Here is a 14,845-nt window from a genome sequence, read left to right as displayed (position 1 = left end):
AGGAGAGAGCAGACTGCGGGAATCAGGGCGCGGGAGCCTGGCAAGGCCCTCGGCTTTGTTCCTGGCGCGTTCTTATCTCCCAAGAGCCAGTATCCTGTGTGCGCCGAGCGCGAGTCTATCTGGGCATCTCGCGTATATTTATATAGAGTGTGTGATGCGAAAAGCAGGACCCGCGAGGAGAGGGAGAGGGGGGTGTGGGGGCGGGAGGACGAGGGGAAGCCGAGGGGAGAGCGCGAGACACAGAGAGAGAGAGAGAGATAGGACTTCCTCTCGATTCGCAAAGTGAAGTCACTTCCCAAAATTAGCTGAAAAAAAGTTTCATCCGGTTAACTGTCTCTTTTTCGCTCTGCTACAACAACAAACGTGCGCCGGGGCGAGGGCAGGGCGCTCACGCGGGACGCGAAGGGAGGGCCTGAGGCGCCAGGAGGCCGCGCCGGGCGAATCCGCAGGGGCTACAAGGGCAGGCTGCAACCGGGTCAATGTGTGGAATATTGGGGGGCTCGGCCGCAGACTTCGCCAAATGGACGGGACTATTAAGGTAAGCGGCGGGCCGGCCCGGGCGGGCTGAGAGCGGGGCGCGGGGTCCCGGAAGACGAGGCCGGCTCCCTGCCTCCCCCGCCCGGGCTTCGCGCCGACTCCTCCCGCGCTTGGGTGCTGAGTGCCGCGAGCTGGGGCGCCGACCGGGCTCCCCGCCGAGGTGACCGCCCTGCACCCTCGGCCCCCAGAGGGGAGGACGGCCCCTCCCACCCAGCGGCAGCCGGACTGCTGGCGGGGCGCGGTGGACCCTGGGGACCCCGGGGACCCCGGGGCGCGGAGCCGGAGCCGGGCGGGAGCCCTGCAGGTCCCCACTGCCACCCCAGCCGGCAGCCCCGGAACCTGGGCCCGGGCGCTGGGCATCGCCTGGCGGCCGGCTTCCTCCCGCCCAAGGCCAAGGAGCCGGGGGCGGAGGTGCAGCCGCCACTAGCCGGGGTCCCGTCTGGCGGGCCCTGAGGCGGGCAACTGGGTTGGTTGCGGGAGGTTGGGGTGCACGCGAGGGTGTCTGTGGGCCTGTCTGCGCCGGGCCCCTCCGGAGGGAAGCCCTGTTTACATGTCAGCGCGGCCGGTTTCCCTTCCCTCTTTGCTCCGTCTGTTGACCGGGTCTCGGCGCTGGAAGCGGCCCACCCCGGGCCAAACCAGGCTCCACCGCCTCCCCGGTAGGGACTCGTCTTCCCTGGCCTGGGACCCGGGCCCTCGGCGCCCGGGAGCGCTCCCGCCCCAGGGGACGAACTCCCGGGGCTGACTTCTCACAGAGGGTCCTGCGCCCCTCGGAGCCGCTTCTCCCCCCGCCGCCCGGCGCCGGCCCGCCCCGCGCCCCGCGCCCCGCGCCCGGGTCTCGGTTGTAACGAGCAGCCCAGGGGGATGATGAACGTCTGGTTCCCTGTGAAACTTCAGGAGGGTTGACTGCCCGCCCCCTCTGAAAGGGAGAAGTGGGGCCAGGAGCTGAGAGGAGGGACACCCCCTAATGTGTCTCGCCTCAGGGCGGGCAAAGGCCGGCCTTCCGACCGGGACCGAGGGGAATGAATGGGTCCCGGAGTCCGCTGCGCGGTGCAGCGCACAGCCAAGCCGGGGTTTGCCTGCAAAATCTATTAGGCTGGTGAGGTGGGGACTGGCAGAGCCTGCCAACCCCAGAACCCAGGGCTGAGTAAGAGCAGGCTAAGATACTGCGTTTGGAGAATTTAAGAGATTTTTATCATTTGGGTGGGGTTTAAAGAGCGTGGTTTTTATTTCTGTTTCTTTTTTTCTCTCTGGCTCCTGCAAGTTTGAAATATGCTGACTTAGGTGAAAGGCACCAACCGAAAAACCTTTAAAATCTGGAGATGAGATAACTGTTGGTAATGGTTTAATGGGAGTCTCTGTGAGCCTGGGTGCCTCTAGTTTAAGTGTGGGTCAGGAGTGGGTGAGAAGATTTGGGGGAGGGAACCATTTTAAGCCTGCTTCTCTTCTTCAAGTTGGTGTGTGCATACAAGTGTCTCTGTGTCCCTGGATTTAGTAAGAAGATGCTCCACTCTAGAAAACTCCCGCTTGGTCAGGACACTTACCCAGAGGCCCCCCTCCTATCCGGAGGGGCGGTAAGATGGCTCCAGGATCTTGACATCCTAAGGAGAAGTGAAGCAATATCTCTGCACTGCTCAGACCTCTAAGCGCAGGCCCTGAGCAAAGGGAGGAAGCTGTGGCTGCGTACTGAGGACGTGCTAACCTCTTCAGATACACACACAGGGATTGGCATGGCGGGCAGTGAGAATAAGCCTGGACCAGCCACCTGGCACTTGGTGCCTCGGATGGGCGTGCAGGTGCTCTGTTTTCACACGGGCGGTGGGAGCCTGCGCCGCCCTCCGCGTCTGCCCTGGGAACGCTCTTGTCTCTCACTTGGTTACATGGCCGTGAGAGCCACTCACAGCGCTATTGCTTTTCAAACTGTCTTCAGTCCCCACAGTTCAGAAGGATTGAATCTGTAGCGTAGACTTCGGCATTTAAATTATGTGAAAATCACAGTTCCTGTGCACATGTGACCTCTGAATGTTGGGGTTCCCAGACCCCACTACACCCACTTCCACATTGGTTCAAGTTCTGTGGTTGGACAGAACAGTGGACTAGGAGACAGGCCAGCGGAGTGCTGGTCGGGCTGGGAGAATATACACTCCACTAAACCTGGTCGAGCTTCAGAATCATCATGGGTAGTCAGGAAACGGTGGGACTCAGTGACCACCTCAGTCTGTCTCCAATCCTCTCTAGTCCTAAAATAACATGCTCACATGCTCTGACAGAATACTGCCTTCATATCCACTAAACTCGGTTCTATATTGAGAGAGGCCCGAGGACACTATAGCCTGGATCTAATTTGTGGACACAATTTCAGAACGTGCATTCCAGTTTGAACTGCCTTGAAAAATCAGCTCTGAGTGATTCTGAGATGTGGTGTTATGCACCTGCATATTTCATCCTCAAATATAAGGCATGTCTATATTTTAAAATATCTGCGGATCTTAGAGCTCAGGAGGTATTTGGTCTAAGAAGCCAGAGAAGTCTGGATTTCTTCACAGAAGCTCTTTATTCTGTGCATAATTTGCACAGAATCCATGTCATTACAAAATCTTAATCTCATTGTCCTTATTATGATAAATCCTTCTGTATCGTGTTATCTTCTTTCAAATTTGTCTTCTGGGAAGCCTCTGGGCATCAGGTTGGGACCACCAGAGTTGGTGGGATCCATTCCACTCTTCTCTGGCCACAGACATCTTAACCCGTGATACAAAACAACGCCCAACTTCGCCCATGCTCCACCCAGTGATATTATCAGTGTTGAAAAGCATGTGATACTGGTGGCTGCTTTAAGAACTGACCTGGTTTCAAAAACTGCATCTTAGTTCTAGGCAGGCTTCAACTGAATCCAAATATTTCATCTGTGGACCCTTAACTCAAGCACATGGTGCCATTAAAAATGGGGATGCAATCGTGGTGGATGTCCTAGGTAAACGAGCAGGCGACCTGGGGTCTGAAAACCTGGATCCATTCTTGGTTGTGCTACTTAGGTGGTGTGTACCCTTGTGGCAAGGCGCTTAGCAAGCTGAGTCTCTGTTTCCTCAACTAGAAAATGGGCACCAGAGCACCTCCTTGTCACAAGTTGCAGTAAGGATTAAAGTCTGGTCCTTTAGTTGAGAAGGAGCCGGGATGGTACAGTGGTTAAGTGCCTTGCTGCTTGCCAGAGGTTCTCGGTTCTCGGGAGAAAAGACCTGGAGAACTGCTTCCATAAAGATTTCAGCCTAGGAAGCCCTATGAGGCTATGGCACACAACGACTTTAGCTGAATACACTTAGTTGAATTTCTCCTTTGACATACGACTTGTAGGGATTGATTGGCCAGAAGACTAGACCGCAGGTCTGGATTTACTAGAATCCATATTTCATTTATTCAACAAGTATTTATCGTATGTCTGTTATGTTCCAAGGAGCCCCTAGGTGGTGCAAACAGTTAAGTGCTCAGTTACTAAGCAAAGGGCTGGAGGTTTGAGTCCATCCAGAGGCACCTTGGAAGAAAGGCCTGGTGATTGGCTTCCTAAAGGTCACAGCTGTGAAAACCATAGGGAGCTCAGTTCTACTCTGACACATATGGGGTTGTCATGAGTTGGAATCAACTCGATAGCAACAGGTTTGGTTTTTTATTATGTTCTAAGACTCTGTTTTGTGTATTGACTAATAAAATAGGGATCAAAAGTCTCCTGGGTGTTTACACTCTAGCAGAGGTGATGGACATAAAGAAAGAAATCTATGCCTGCAGGTAACACATCTTCTGAACAATAAGGCAGGTAAGGGAATAGAAAGTGATTGAGATATATATATCAGGAGGGTCAGGGAAGGCACCTCTAACAACATTGCAACTGAGCTGAGATAACAAGTAGTTTTCATTCTTCATCTCAGGAAAGACACGTTCACCACACAACCATCAATGATGGAAGAGCAGGAAAATGGGAAAGAAAGGTTGGCCTTTCAGCTGGGCTCTGAGAACCATGGAGGTCAACATGGCAGACCGGCCCATGAAGGAGGTTGTCAGTGACAGGGCAGGACTTGTCCCCATGGGAAGCATCAGGGTCCTGGAAGGAAGCAGCAGAGTGGGGGACACAGTCTTTACTTCTGTCCTCAAAAAGAGATGTTGCCTGCTCTTTGAAGAGTGAAAATTCACCCACCTTTCCTCCTTCCTGTCACCTAGAATCATGAGAACTGGAGACAAGATAGACTTTATCAGTTTATCTGCCCCCATGACCTGGCAGAATTGCTTTCCTCAGGTTATTTTCAAGTGATGAGTCCTGTTTGGTTTGTGAGAAATTTCTATAAAAAAGATTCCTTCTACTTCAACTGGTGCTGAAATTCAGGTTTATAGGTTCGTAACTTTAGAGCTTTAGAGAATATTTAGCCTGACATTCTCATTTTATAGGTGAGGAAATAGGCCCAGTGGATTGTCCGAGATCACATGCTGACAGAGTCAGGGTGAGAATTCAGGGCTCCTAATCCTCAGGCCATATTCTTTCCACTGTGCCACAATGATTTCATCCATGTTCATTACATTGTGATGAATTCTAGAATCCTAGAAGCAGTGCACATATGTGTGCATGTGTGTGTGTGTGTGTGAGAGAGAGAGAGAAATAGAGCTCTTTGAAAGAACAATCGTGAACAATCTGGCACTTCACAGTAAAGGCTCTTCTGTTATTTACTGAAAAATGTATTACTCTCATCTTGAATTCTTTCTGAAATAAAAACAAATAATTCCAAACCTCCAGGTAGGATTTTTACATAACTGTCTTCCAAAACAAATCCTTTTTTCCTGTAGACAAAGACAATTAGATTTTCTATACCAGGAGACAACAAAAGAAATTACAATATTTGATGTAAATAACCAGTGGGCCCCGCCAATAAGTAGGTAGGCTGATCCCTATTTCAACACTTTTACTAATTTAATATTTGGCTGTTGAAATAAAATCTATTCAGATGCACTGGAACACAATTTTCAGACTGTGTATTAAGTAGATCCTAAATAACAGCAGCTCTAAATAAGATTCAAGATTCCTACATTACCTTCTATTTGGGGTTGACCAGTTAGCTCGGCATTGGTTTAAGAATGTGGTTGATTCAAAGCATGCCTGTTTTCTAGAAGCATGGCATAAGTCCGTTGCCAGAACTTAGCTGCCCCCAGCCAAAGAAGTTGAGAAACTCTCCATGATGCTGAGCCAGCAGCAGAATTTCTAGTGGATTTGGACATTTATCCTCCTTCAACTTCCAGAAAATATCCCTAAATTGTAAATCAGCACACAGGCCATAGGTAAGTCCTAGTCTTCCCTGAGAGTAGTCTGATTCTGTCTGAAGCTTGATATACGCGTTTTCAATATAAGTCCAACTGTCTAGAGTCACCGTTTGACCAACTTAAGAGTCTGCAACGGAAATCCACTAATTTCTATCAATTTAGACAACCACCTGCATTGTGTAGGTAGGTATAGAATAATGTTTTTGTTTTGTTTTGTTTTGAATAGCATGACTCTTTTTTTTTTTCCCGGACTGTACCTAAAACGAGGAACCGTGGTGGTGCAGTGGTTAACACACTCGGCTGCTAACCAAAAGATCGGTGGTTCAAACCCACCAGCCACTCCACAGGAGGAAGATGTGGCATTTGCTTCTATAAAGATTTACAGCCTTGGAAACCCTATGGGGCAGTTCTGCTCTGTCCTATAGGGTTACTATGAGTAGAAATTGACTTGACAGCAGTTGAGTTTGGTTTTTTTGGGTACCTAAAATAGACTCTCTAAGTCTATTCTTTGCTTGTTGTTTTGTGGCAAATTGACTAGGCGAAAGGACGTTGGCCATTATGTGTCTACACGCACACACACACGCACACATACAATCTCACAAAACCTTCAACCTGCCATAATAACTTTTTTAGTAACCTCAGAGCTATGCAGGTGTCTTTTCTTCTGCAGAAGACCACACCCTGTTTCACTTTCTGTTGCTTTAATGATTTAGTATCTCTAGTGCTCATCCCATCCATATATTAACTCACTGATGGCATGGTCTTACTAAGTGATGTCACTCTTTGTGTGTTACAGTTCTGCCACTGACCTGTTCCATCCACCGTCAGTAGCCTATGCACTTTGAGATGTTTCTCCAGAGGCAATGGATGGGGTTTCTTTATCCTTACGCTGTCACCCTTAGTGCCAATATCTCAGAAGTTTGGCAGAATTAGGTGAACAGTCTACTGAATAACTCTTCTCTGTGCAAAGCTAACTGGCCTTATGGGCATCTATAACCTTAGCCTCATTGGCACCATAAATTGGCCATTATGCAGGGACTGAACTAGGTGACTGTGTGCATGAAGACACAGAATGGGTCAAAAGGGCTGCCACCCTGGTGACCCAGCAGGAGGATAACCATGTGTGTGCACAGCAGAATGCATGAGTGTAATGATAGCACCAAGGAAGGATGGGGTAATTTCAACTAAGAGGCAGAGAACGGTCCAATAATAATAGTTATCTGTCTAGTCCTTTACTGTTTACAAAGCACTTTCACATACACTATTGCATTGAATCCTCACAACAGTCCTATGGGAGGTAATATCATCACATGTCCCTTTTATACAGAGGAAATTAAAGTTCAGAGTGGTTCAGTAACTTGCCCAAGATTACAGCTGACAGATGACAGAGCCAGGTTTCATGTCCAGTATTTCTGGTTCCAGAACATTTGCTTTTTCTACACATATCAGCCCCACTACCTCTTGGAGTAGGTGGATCTGTACCTAGACCCTGAAGGATGGGACGGACTTCGGTAAAGGAAGATACGGTGTCGGTGTCGAAGGGCTTCCAGGAAAGTGGATTAGTTTTGGGGGGCGGTGCATCTGAAGGAGAAGGTAAAAGTGGAGAGATTGGATGGAATTAGATTATGCAGGAGCTTGTTTTTGTCTTGTACCGTTGACTCCATACAGACTCATGCAACCCCACGTGTTACAGGATAGAACTGCCCCTAGAGTTTTCTTGGTGGTAATAATAAAGGATGCAAATCACCAGGCCTTTCTTCCGTGGTGCCACTGGGTGGGTTCAAGATGCCAACCTTTTGGTTACCAGCCGAGCATAAACCACTTGCATCACCCAGGAAACTTAAATACCATAGAAGAGTTTGGGCTTTAGAAAATATATAGGAAGGAGGGATCAGAAGGTTTTGAGTTGAGGGATGATTTACATAGCTGTAAGAATCTATTGTGAACTGAATCTTTCCTATTCTCATCCCACTCCTTAGGAAATGAGATGGGAGTGGTCCCATCACTTCTGGGAGGCCACACAAGTGAGGAACAGGTTAGAGGCAGAAAATTTCAACAACCAGTGATCTGTGCAGGCAACCCAGACCATGCTCTCAGCTATCTTTAAAGAAATACATTTATTAAATGCAGAGTAGGGGGTGGGAGGGAGAAACCTTCTTTCGTGAGATCTCATATAAATGTGCTTATCCGTTTTACTCCTTTAAACGTGTCTTCTATGCCAGGGTTCTGGGGATTTCACAGCGAGTTGTTCAATTGGCCCATCTATCCTGGGCTACAATTTTAGTTCCTTTTAGAATGAGTCAGCAGATAGTAATTGAGAAGAGACAGAAAGGAAAGGTTGTTTCCCTGAAACTCAAATCATATTTCTATGGAAATTCAGAGGGGTCTGATATTCTTTCACGAACTGATCCTCAGCTGGAAATACTGACATTTTACACAAGCAAACCCAAAACTCAGAGTTATCTCCACTGTTCCAAGTAAGACCAGAGACTAAGTATTCAGATGCGTTCTCAGATAATTCAGATCAACTTCAGAGCAGCTTTTAAATTGTGCATAAATTCAAAAATGAACCAAAACACCCAAGTATTTGAGCATTGCCCCCTCTTTGGGGAATAAATGCATCTGCCATAGAGTTCATGATCAAAATCGCAGAGTATGAATTTTTTTCAAACCACCTCAAAGAGAATTCAGATTTGAAAACTGAAATTCATTCCAATTACCCAGCCAGTGCTGTGTCCCAGGCAGTGAAAGGCCTTGTCACATCTCACTGCACACGCGTAAGAGGCCCGAATCACAAGCGCCATGGGAGCCTTAACCGGGAATCTCTAGACATGCGCAGGGTCCAGTTAGACATCTAACATTCCAGTAGCAGAGTCGTTGGGTCTGACCATGTGGGTGCGCATTGACTTCATGTGTGAAGGAGTCTGTGTGTGAGTGGTTTCACAGTGCCTTTCATGTAGCAGAAATGTGAAAACAAACAGGTTGGTTTATATGCAATTGCTCAGTTTGAGAGTTGTCTTGAAGTTAAATACTGTTACAATCTGTATACCTACTTATGTTTAGATTGAAGTTCTTATTCCTGCAGTCATCTTGGCTTCAGGCATTTATCACTTCATTCATTCATTCATTCATTCATTCATTCACCAGAAAGTTGAATCCTACCGCCTGGCACAGTGCTCAGCAGAGCTCCATGTAACTGAACAAAAACAAAATGCCTAAACGATTCCTCCCAGACTTCTGGGAGTAGAGGCTCCTCTGCTTTCTGATTTAAGCTTTGACGGTTGGAGATTCCAAAATAAGCAATACTCTTTGGGGACATCTTTATTTGTGGCTTATTGGTAAGAGGAAGTTTGGATTCATTTTTGCAAAGGTGACAAGCAGTTGGTGACCTCCATTGCCCCTTCATCTTGGTGATACCACTGTGTTTTATGGACATGTTTTGAAAACTGGGACTTCAGCCAAGAAAACTCTTTCTCCCTCTTCTTCTCCCTTTCTCAGCTTTCTGCACGTAAACATGAGAGAAAAATACCATAAATCAAGTGAAAAGATAAATGAGAAACTGAGAAAGCATATTTCTCATACAGAAGACAAAGGGTCAATGTCTTACACATACAAAGACTGCTTACAAAGCAATAAAAAAAATACTGTGAACAGACAATCAGAGAAAAAGAAACACAAATGGCAGTGAATAAACATATGAAAAGAATCTCAACCTTATGCCTAAAGATTTTCAGGTGAAAATAATGAAATTCCAATGTGTGTCATCTACGAGGGTAGCAAGGATTAAAGCAGCTTACTAAAGCCTCATGTTAGGACAGGGGAGAGGAAATGTCACCGTCTTACCCTATTAGTGGGAATGTAACTTGGCACAATCTTTCTGGAGGACGTTTTGGGAAATATCTAATGAGATGTGAAATATTTATACAAATTTGATAATAGTTCAAACCCTAAGAATTTAATCTTACAGATATATACAGATGCACCAAAGATATATATAAAAGATATTTATTACAGCATTGTTTATGATGGCAAAAAAAATTGGAAATTACCTAAATGCTCATCGATAGTGGACTAGATAAACAAGTTATGGAAGATTCATTTAAGAAAATACCATGTAACTTAAATGGAATAAAATCAATTATCTATATATACTGATTTAGAAAGTTCTCCAAGCTATATTATCACATGGGGGAAAAAAAAACTCCAAATGTATGATCCCATTTATGTAAAAGAAATTGAAAACATACACATAACATGTGATTATTTATGCATAGATAATATTTGGGAGGGCATACAAGAAACTCTTAGCAGTGGTTACCTCTGGGTGGGAAGAGGGAGACTCACTTTTCACACTAGAAACTTCTGTAGGATTTGATCGTTTAAAATCATTAGTATAAATCACTTTTGTAATAAAAAAACACTGATGCAAAAAATAGAAAGGAACTGTTAGAAGTAAACTTTTGAACAGTGTGATGGGCACCATTATTCTGCCCCAAATGTACTGATCTCAGAGATTTCTGAATCCCGTTCTGGAGTAAATACAAGGAGAAAAAGCCTAGACTAGGATCTGAATTCTAGTCCCAGCTCTACCCCAAACTAACTGTGGGATCTTAGGCAACTCACTTCACCCCTTCAGCATTCCTATTTAATTTCTCACATAAAGTTCTCTCGTGTATGAAATGAAGGTATGACTTTACAATTTCCTTTCAGCTCTTGCCTCTGTATGGCTGTGGTTCTGGGCAGGCTTCAAGAACGTTTCTTACTTTGGGGCAGGGGTGGCTGAGCCTCTCCTGGACATTCTAGCTGAGCCCATGTGGCTCTTCCTCAATCACAGGACTAAGTTTCATTTTGGGGAGTGACCATGGAGGGCAGTTGAAGGCTGGGGCTCCTAGGAGGTGCTCTGTGAATTTCTGTGAGCTGGTTGTTGTTATTGCCGGGAGACACTGGTACTGTGCTCATCCCTTTGCATTAATGTAAACTGAGAATAAGACCTGACTCTGCTTTGGGGTCTTAGACTCTTTTCCAAATTTAGTCTCATTTAAAGCCCACAGCACATTTGGCCCTAAGTGCCTTTCCACTTGACTTTTTAAAAAACCTGTTTAATTGAAGGGAAATTGAATTCGTCTGGTTTTAATTCATTTACACTTAACTCTTAAAAAAAAAAAAATTTTGAAGACTTATTTGATGTCCAAGAAAAATTTTGAGTCTTTTAATGAGTTTTCTGAAAGACTTTTTTTTTCTTCTTCTTCAAACAGGAAGTGGTACTGCACTATGGGCAAACACACTCAACCCCAAAAGGCCCCGGTTCAGTGTGAAACTGTATCACCCACCATTTTTCATGAGCCCTAATGGCCCCAGCTAAGCCCTTTCTTTCCCTAGTACTTATCTGAAAGCAAGAGTCACTCACCTTCCATCTAAGGGGGAATAACAACAAGGAAGAGCAAGCAAAATAATAAGAAAAAGAGTAAGTTATTTATCCAGCTCTTACTATCTGCCAATATACGGTCTAACCTTTAGAGACACAATCACATTTGATCCTTTTAACAACCTCGAGCTACTATAATCTCCATTTTGGAGATGTGGGATAACTTACCCAAGATCTTATGGCTAGAAAGTGGAAAAGCAATTCTTTGAACTAACCCTAGTTGTCTCAAAAGTTCATAGAGTTTATTGTTGTTGGTTGCCAACTCGTAGCAACCCCGTGTACAACAGGGTTGATTTTCAGAAGTAGATTGACAGGCCTTTCTTCCTAGTCCATTTTAGTCCGGAAGCTCCACTCAAAACTGTCCAGCATCAGAGCAACACACAAGCCTCCACCAACAGACGGGTGGTGGCTGTACTTGAGAAGCATTGGCCCAGAATCAAACCTGGGTCTCCTGCATGGAAGGCGAGAATTCTAGCACCGAACCACCAATGACCTCTTTCATAGAGCTTCGCCGCAGTGATATGTTGTCAGACTGACGCACACATCCACGTGGTTTAGTCTCCAAACCTAACCCACCTTTTGAGGATTATGTGGGTTCTCTTGCAGTTGTTTGCTTTGTCCTTCAGTCTAAGTAACCCCCATGCACTGTCTTCGCCGCATAGATTTATTAAATTACTCGAGTCTGTACTGTCCTTTACTCAAGAAGTTCTAAGCCCTGTATTTCCCGGGTAAGAGAACCTACTCACTTTTGTTAGCAGGTATACTAGCGAGTAGCAAGGCAGGGTAAAACCAACTGGTTCTGTTTCACCTAAATGAGCTAAAGGGATAATATATTTAAAAAAAAAAAATCTGTAGTTCAACAGAGAATAGCATGTTCTTTGACCTGACAATGCTTTCTCCTCTAACCTTCTACCTTTTCTGTCTTTTTCCCTGTTTCTCTCTTGCTCTAACACTTGCTCTTCTTCATTCTCTTTCACGCATACACACACATGCACAACTACACACCCTTAAAAAAAAACAGATGGGGGGTTATGAAAAACACAAAGAAGGGAATGTTTTGCAAGGTTCAAAGGAAATCATAGAGAAAGTCTAGCTCCAGGTTCCAGTCCCTCCTCAATAGCATTTCTTGTTATTTCCAGGCTGATTGACTTATAACTGCATCCAAAGCCACCTCACATCAGTCCCTTTTATCAGCACAAGTGAGACTTCCTGTGGACCGGCCCAGCTTCCTGATATATTTCCTTTTTCCTTTGGCAGAACAAAGAAAACCATAGCTCCAAGGATCCTTGGGACCAAACATAATTTAGCACTGAGGAACCTATTATTTAAAGTTTTTCATTCTCAACGTGTAGGGCCTAGCGCCTGCTTTTGCGTTTTTTCAGAGTATTCTGAACATCATCATGATGAACTCCACATGCAATTATCAGGGGTCAATGAGCTACTTGAACTCATCCTAGCTGTGCTTTGATTTCATTCAAAGAAGGAAAATTAACCCATTCTCCCTCACTAACACTGCATAGGCAGCCCCTGCCCCATACGCTCATGCACTTTTAAGAGCTTCATGGAACACCTTCTATACAGGGTTTACTCTGTTATTACCCAAATTCAGCATAACAGGTCAGCAAAGGGAGGAACTCTCTTATTTAGAGATTTTGACCTAACTGTGTTTGAGGTTCTAACTCTAAAAACATGCATATAAGAAAATAAATTTCAAAAAGTATCTGAAGGGTCATCCAAGTCAGTTGAAGAAGACAATCCAGGAATTGGGACGAGGTTGCTTCCCTCTTTTGCCTGGAGTATCCCATATCACTCCGTACCTCTTGGTCTAACTACCTACTCTACACGTGGTTACTGACAGCTCTTTAGCTATAACCCAAGGTAACGAAAGAGCACTATTAGATGAACTTCTTTTATTTCTGTCACATCTCCCAAAGCAACTATCGCACATTGCCAAATTATGTTACTTCTCAATACTCATAGAAAGTAAGAGACCACTACATGGAAGAATAACTGAGTCATCAAGACTAAAATTAGCTGTGTCCAAAGATGAGAACTGAGCAGCAGACACTGGAAGACACTGGAAGCAGAACTCAGACATTCCACAATAACCGTGTTCAGGTTATCAAGGCTCATTTTGCCCACAGTCACTCATGTTTTTTTGTTCATTGGTCCTATTTCCTGACCGTTGCCATAATACTCCTGGGGAATGGAAGATGGCACTTTCCGTGGGAACCATCTAGGCTGTTAAGCGATTATGTAGTCACCCAAATGTTAGCAGAGTGCCTTTTTCTTTTTACAAGGATCACTGATTCGGGATGGAAAATAATTGCAGCCACAATGTAACTCCCCCCGGCAAGAGACATCGATAAGGGAAGAGAGCCCAGTCCACTCGTACTGATTTCTCCCAAGCCAGTCCTCAACATTATCATCTCTAGAGGACAGTGCGTTAAAGGGCATTCTCAAAGCAGAAAATAATTCAGAACTGGGAGGCATGAGAAGAGTGTGAGAGCGAGAGTGGGCATGATTGGGGATGTTGAGCCTCAACAGCTTGCTTGGTGATGCCAAGGGTTAGAATGATCGCACCTATATGCATGAGTCAGTGATCCTTCTTAGTGCTGGACCACCCCACCACTGTTCTCTGCCACCAGTTCTGTACCCAGGCCAGTGACCCGCCGGAACCCTAGAGCACAGATCCGTGCATTATCTCACGCAACCCCGCAGCCCTGAAACCACTGTCTATGGAGAACCAACCTTAGCCTTCTCCAGAATGAGAGCATATTGGGTCAAAGGGCACAGGGCCTTTGATGCAACATAGGACTTCCCTGCGTCAGGGCCTTGAGGACCTGTACTCTCTGCACTATTCTAGAAAGGGGGAAGGGGAAATGTCATTTCAGGAAACTGGCATGTGAAAGATTTTCCCAGGTGCCTTGGACAATGCATCCAGGCCAGGGGGTTGGATGTTCTGTACAGTAGAACCGCTGAGCTATTCCTTCTGGAAATTTGTGCATCACTATATACTTACTGGGTCTATAGTTTGATCATTAAATAGCATAGTTGCCCTTCCCTGCCTCCCCAGAATTTGCCCCCAGAAGGTCATGTATAGAAACCATGATTGGACAGTGGGGCTGGGTTTGGAGCTCATAGGAATTAATTATTTCTTTTCATCGGTTTGGGCTGGGTATGACCCAAACTCCCCTCTGCCCAGAGCATCCTTTTTTAAAAAAAAAATGTAAGCTCTGTATGTATTTCATGGGAAATTTCACACGCCTGTTTCTGATTCACTTCCACTTAAAGGCTCAAATTGCTGGTTTTGTAAGAGCCCTTTGATGATTCGGATTCTTGTTGGTTCATAATTTTTTTTCCTTCTAAAGTCCACAGAAACTTAATAAATGTTGCTCAGACATTTGCATGCTTAATTGTTAAAAAAAATAAATAATCGGGAACAGGAGAGTTCGTTTCACCAGAGCGCACAAAACCAGCATGTTTATGGGGGCAAGAGAGCAATGCCTCCATGAAGGTGAACTTCTGTGGGGAAATAAAAGTATCTCTGGAGGTGGACGCCTTGTAGTTCCCATCACTGGGTGGGGT

At 45.6% G+C, this 14,845-nt stretch overlaps 1 protein-coding gene across 1 annotated transcript in view; it reads left to right on the top strand.

The window, feature by feature from the left end:
- Nucleotides 1–299: 299 nt before the first annotated feature.
- FLI1 (Fli-1 proto-oncogene, ETS transcription factor) overlaps nt 300–14,845 on the top strand; it is a 141,829-nt gene continuing 127,283 nt past the window's right edge. Inside the window, exon 1 of the mRNA XM_004379333.2 lies at nt 300–538. Coding sequence (XP_004379390.1) covers nt 521–538 — 18 coding nt within the window. The 5' untranslated portion in view covers nt 300–520. The remainder of the gene's footprint in view (nt 539–14,845) is intronic.

This window comes from Trichechus manatus, unplaced genomic scaffold (genome assembly GCF_000243295.1).
Source record: "Trichechus manatus latirostris isolate Lorelei unplaced genomic scaffold, TriManLat1.0 scaffold00064, whole genome shotgun sequence".
NCBI lineage: Eukaryota > Metazoa > Chordata > Mammalia > Sirenia > Trichechidae > Trichechus > Trichechus manatus.
The sequence above is the reverse complement of the archived record's forward strand: the minus strand, read 5'-3'. Positions and strand labels throughout refer to the sequence as shown.